The 5,651-nt window shown below is 34.5% G+C and overlaps 1 protein-coding gene across 12 annotated transcripts in view; it reads left to right on the forward strand.

Moving 5' to 3' along the window:
- Positions 1-1,849, forward strand: part of CKAP5 (cytoskeleton associated protein 5) — a 67,290-nt gene extending 65,441 nt beyond the window's left edge. For 10 of the 12 annotated variants that reach the window (XM_087883117.1, XM_060687577.2, XM_087883119.1 and 7 more), the window contains 2 exons: positions 421-575; positions 1,139-1,849. In XM_087883117.1, the coding sequence (XP_087739243.1) occupies positions 421-575; positions 1,139-1,384 (401 nt within the window). In that variant the 3' untranslated portion in view covers positions 1,385-1,849. Of the gene's footprint in view, positions 1-110; positions 576-1,138 lie in introns of all 12 variants that reach the window. The other 2 variants (XR_015731504.1, XR_015731506.1) reach the window with 1 other exon arrangement.
- The last annotated feature ends 3,802 nt before the right edge of the window (positions 1,850-5,651 follow it).

Genomic DNA, 5,651 nt, shown 5'->3' on the forward strand with positions numbered 1-5,651 from the left:
GCAGAACAGGTAGAGAATTTCAGAAGTAATATATCAACTTTCTTAAAGTATAGGCCGGGTGTGACATTAAGCAATTGTAGTGGCTATTCCATAATACTCTCATTATGCAGGTAACCTCTACAAATGGTGATGCCGTGAGCTTGACACCCGTGGTTTATTGCAAGCTTAAACTCTCATATGAATCTGAACTACTAACAGTCAAAGCAAATTGGTGGTAGATAAGACTCAATGGAATTCAAGATGGGCTGGACTTAGATCTCTTGTGGGCACAAAGGGATTCAAGACTGATGATGCATTTGATCCCACCTTCAGTGTTAGCCTGGTCATCTCCTATACAAACCTAGGTAACATCCCATTTCAATCTTTTGTTGAAGTTAGATTTGACTCATTTGTGGCTTGTGATTTTTTTTTATTTTGTAGGAGTTTCTCCACAGATGGAGGTATCATGTATTCCCACTCCCACCAATGTAGTTTCTTCTGCTATCGGAAATTCAAACGGGGAAGAGGTGGGGCCATCTGTCTATTTGGAAAGATTAAAAATCCTCAGGCAGCGATGTGGCCTTGACAATGCAAAGGTAGTTAAGTAGAACAAGTAGAAAGTTTTTGACTTATTTGTTTTAATTGTTTATCTAGTTTTTAACATTTCATCTAGTTTTAGGACTTGTATGGAGAACAGGTAAATATTTTAGGTTCACAGTTATACAGAATTATTGAAAATTCAAAAGGGTTTACAAACCTTTAAGCACCATTGCAAAAAAAAAAATCTGAGTCATGCCACAAATCCATATTTCCCTCTTTTTGGTTACTGGTGTTTTTTTTTTCAGTGTATGTCATAAGTTTAAAATTATTATATCAGCATAGATGAAGATAATTAGCAAGGCTGCATACCCCATGCTTTAAAAAAACATTGCAAGAAAATGTTAATTCTCTTTATGACCTTGGCCATAGTGAAGATAAAGAATAGGGTAAAAGTTTAGCATCCTTTCATTTTAACTATATATTTTACATTTCTAAAACTTAAGTAAACCTCCTCTTAAGAAGATTAGTTATAGTGGTATTGTTAGAGCCAACCTTCTTGATTTGGTAAAAATATGATAAGCATTTTTTGAATATGAGTTTTCAATATCTCTCCCTACAGCAAGAAGACAGAGCATCACTGGCCACCACACTGTCCAAGCCATCAGTCCCCACTGTTGCTTCCTCTACAGATATGCTCCATAGTAAGCTTTCCCAGCTCCGCGAATCACGGGAACAATACCAGCACATTGATCTGGACTCCAATCAGACCCATGCTGGCATTGGAAGTACCAATTCCTCTTCTACAGCATCCAATATTGATGATTTGAAAAAAAGACTGGAGAGAATAAAAAGCAGTCGCAAGTGAAATTGCGTGAGACGGTTTGGCTATTGCAGAGCTATCCATCTTTAGTTGACTAAATTAGAAGTCTACATAGTTAAGTGGCCTCATCCAGGCCTTATGTATACAAACTGGTTTCTGTGTATAATACAGCAGATCTTGGAGGAGGATCCAAGTCAATGTGGCACAAATCTTTGTATATATTTTGCTTCTTTGTGAGCATTTCTTGACCGTAGAAGAGAGTCCATGTATTAGTTTTAGTGTACAGAGCTGTAAACAATTCTCCTGCTCAGTCCAATTTCTCAAAACTTGGTTTTATTTGTTAAGTTGTCTTATCTTAGCTCTCTTAAATCTTAGAAACTTTTCGTTGCATTCATTTTTAATTTTGTGAATTACTTCTCCACATAATCTTTGAACTGTTTCTGTATGGACGCATGGCATGAAGCAAGTAATTTAAGTGTCTTTTTGTAAATAAAGTTTGCATTAACTCTCTGTGGGAGCAGCAGTGACTTGGTGGCAAATGTTCATCCATGTTCCTAATTGCTATTGTGACTCCGCATTTTGTTAAGTGAGTGTGTGTCTGAATCACTATAGCAAATGAACTTTCATTGGGAAAACAAGGAGAAGCTGAGATACTAATGTATAAATGTGTTCCAGATGAAGGAAATTTTTAATATTAATAATATTGTGCTTACAGAAAACTCTTGACCCAAAGCCAGAACATTTTGCATCTCAGACAATATCTTCCAAATCTTTTCCTGTAATCTTAATTGAGGATTGGTTTTAAACCTTTTTGAATATTAGATTTCCTCAAGATAGTGGAAGTATTCTGTACTTAAGATGGGCAAATAATTAGGTTTTTCTTAATGTTACTATAATTGTGGTGAATCCATTTTCTCTTCCTATCCCAGAAGCTGCTAGCAAGTTTGTGTTAAATGTATCACCAGAAATTGTAATAATGACTGAGATATTTGGGACTCTACTTCCAAAATAATTGTGCTTTGAAGTGAATGGATATTGTGACCATTAACGGTCACACTATTTGTCACAATATCCATCCACTTCAGAGCACAATTGTTAGAGAGTTGTGAGAAATTATCTGGCTGACTTGCATCTCTTTTATTCATGGTTGCTTCATAAGATCTCTTCCTACAGGTGTCATAACATAGAGTTTCTGTAGTCTCTTTAGCACCTTCCATTTCCTACTGCATGTCCTGTATCATACTTCCTAGAGTATCAGTTGCTTTTTTGTCTGACATAGATTTCATTTACATCTTTATGCCTGTTAAGCTTTGGCTGATAGTGCTGGTGCTATACAGTAGTTCTATATTGCAACCAATCAAACTTGGTAATAATCTGTAAAAATATAATTGGTCACTAGGTGCATATATGATATGTAATCTGGTGGAAAATTGGTGTAATAAGCTTACTTATCCGCAATATGTAGATTTTCCTATTTAGAAGATTATCTATACTTGCCTTGAAACCTATTCTAATTTGCAATCTTTTCAGCTGAAACTACTTCTTAAAGAATTACTTGCCTTAGCTAGGAATATTAAAGAATGGATCAGCACCTATCTAAGTGGGTAAAATACATTTTGTGTTTAAAAACCACAATAATAACTTGCTAGCACTATGATGGGCCTTGAAATGGTGCCAAAATATATGTATTTTGCTAACATATAGTTTTCTTCTGGTACATTATTTGAAATAGTAAGAAATCCCTAATTTTTCAATAACACAAGAGTTCACTTATAGAATCTGGAGATAAACATTGGATTATAATATTCAGCAAGTATTAAAAATAATATTTGGAAGTGAAGCCTCTGAGTTAAAATCTATTAGCTACCGTGTTTCCCCGAAAACAAGACCCTGCTTATATTTTTTTGAACCCTGAAATAAGCATTTGGCCTTATTGCCATGCACTCAAAAGCCCGATTGGGTTTATTATCAGGGGATGTCTTATTTTGGGGGAAACGGTATGTTGTCTAACAATATACTTAGCTTCTTTCATTTTTTCCTTGCAATATGTGGCTTTTATCAGTTTGATAATACCATTTTAATATTGATTTCCAAAATGCCCTATAGCATTTAAACCATTTTTAGCTTTAACTTAGAACTAACGGAAATGTTTCTACAGTACATTGGAATAAATGTTACCTTTTACTATTAATTTCTCTGTACTTCCTGAATCTTGGTGATAGAATTTCTCAGTGGAGTAACTATGAAATCTTTTCTAGAAAAGATAGAACTAAAAAATTTTGTCAGTGGTTCAGAGGATAACATTTTCTCAGTTACTATATAGAGAACATATTTATTGGTATCAACTTTGTTACTTAATGGATGTTTTTGTAATATATTCAGTTTCCTCTTCTGTCTTTATAGAGCTTCACTTAGTAAGTGGAGAAATGTTTGCTGCTGTATTAAAAGTGACTGACAGCTCTAAAAATAGTGAAATCATTGAATTGTTGCTGCTATGAGTTTCTCCAAAGAGAAGGAGTTTTGTTCTATTCTGCTCATCTATAATGTGTCCTATTCAATGCAAAATGGGCTATGTGCTTGACTTATTATTCTTGGCTTCCCTTTTTCCTTTTTGGGTTGAGTGAATAGTAGAACTGGCAATATAGAAACATACAAAGAAGCTATTTTTTCTATAACTCAACGTAGTGTACAGGTTCTGATGCAAACTTCGGAGCTGGTGGCTGGTTCTCACATCTCATTGGCACCAGCATATGAAAGCATTGATAATTCAGCTAGTTCCAATGTCAGCATCACAATTCCATCAGACCATTGGGAGAAGAAGTACTACATGACTGGCTCTGGTTCATTTTACAGGGGACCTACGATAAAATTATTTTTTCAGAAGAAATCATGTTATAAAGAATATGCAAAGGCTTTTGGTATGTCCTGTTAGTGTTAAATAATGCTAGTTTGAGTTTCTCACTGAGTTTGGACATATTTTTAATTAGAGAATTTTTGCATGAACTACAGAAATTAGAATGCTTTCAAACTAAATTAAACCAAATATCTGGTTGGTATTTGGTGTATTGAAACAAATACTAAGTATTGTATCACTCTGAATGAAAAAGCATTTAATGATAGGTTAATTTTTCCTCTCCTGATTTCTTAGGACCTAATTTTTTTCATGATGTCTGTGAAACACGTGTTTAGTTTCTATGCATCCAAAAGCATAGCATTAGAAGACTTTGATAGAAATTCTGCCTCGAAAATACTGTATGTGTCTAAAGTGGTAGCTTTTATTAGTTAACTCAGGGTTTTTTCCCCAAGTGTTTAATTTTTAATGTCTGTTGCACTAAACTAACAGAAAAATAGTATGTGTACAACAGTAGTCCATTAATCAGTATTAATTAATCAGTATTAATCAGTATAATAATAGATACAGGAAAATGGGCATGCAAAATTGTCATAAATAGTTCCAAGAAAAAATCAATGCTCAGATGTTTTCCTTAACCATTTGTTGAGTGAAAAATCTAATCCAAATGTCTGTTCATTAAGAGTGTTCTGTCGATGGTTTGTTTTTTTTTTTGCTTTTTTTTTTTTAAATACTCCCATTGCATCTATGTTTCATTTTTACCTTTTTTTTAAACCATTGAGTGTTTGAAGTATCAGAATGTCTGTTAGAGGTTGAAGGGTATGAAGTTACAAATGAAACTGTAAATTAGCCTCTTCCAATGGATACTCCTTGATTGTTCAGGGGAAAATATTTAACTAAATAAATGCTGTTATTGCCAAACTTTAACAAACAAGCATATCTTCTTGTTTCTGGGCTTGTGGGCATGAACCTTGGACAACACTGGTCCAAAGATGCCTTTTCAGCAGCCTGCCCTTTAACGAGGTAGCAACCTCTCTCTAACAATGGAATCAATTCTGTGACATTTAGAATGAAAGCCGTTGTTGCCTTTCAAACAGAAGGGATCTCTCACACACAAATAGGCTGGTTTTTATCTAATTGAATAAAGCATGTGGTTGAATGCAAAATCTTTGCTTATTTGCAACCCCTGCCATGTTAAAAAACTCTGCTACGTATAATTTATTTCCTTCAGAACATTTTACTCTCCAAAGAAACAGGAAAGCCAACTTCTTGTAACTTGTATTATTTGCCTCGCAGCTTCCTATGTTAAAGGTATACATTTAGGAATGCAGAAATGTTCTGTCAGATTCTAAAGGGGTGCTTTGGGTAATGGTGCATGGAGGTCCTTCCATTATCCAGATGATTTGGCTGATGCATTCAATAGAAATTGCCTGCAGTTGATACCAGGAAAAAAAACAAATG

Source organism: Pantherophis guttatus, chromosome 1 (assembly GCF_059756535.1).
Source record: "Pantherophis guttatus breed Tessera chromosome 1, ASM5975653v1, whole genome shotgun sequence".
Lineage (NCBI taxonomy): Eukaryota > Metazoa > Chordata > Lepidosauria > Squamata > Colubridae > Pantherophis > Pantherophis guttatus.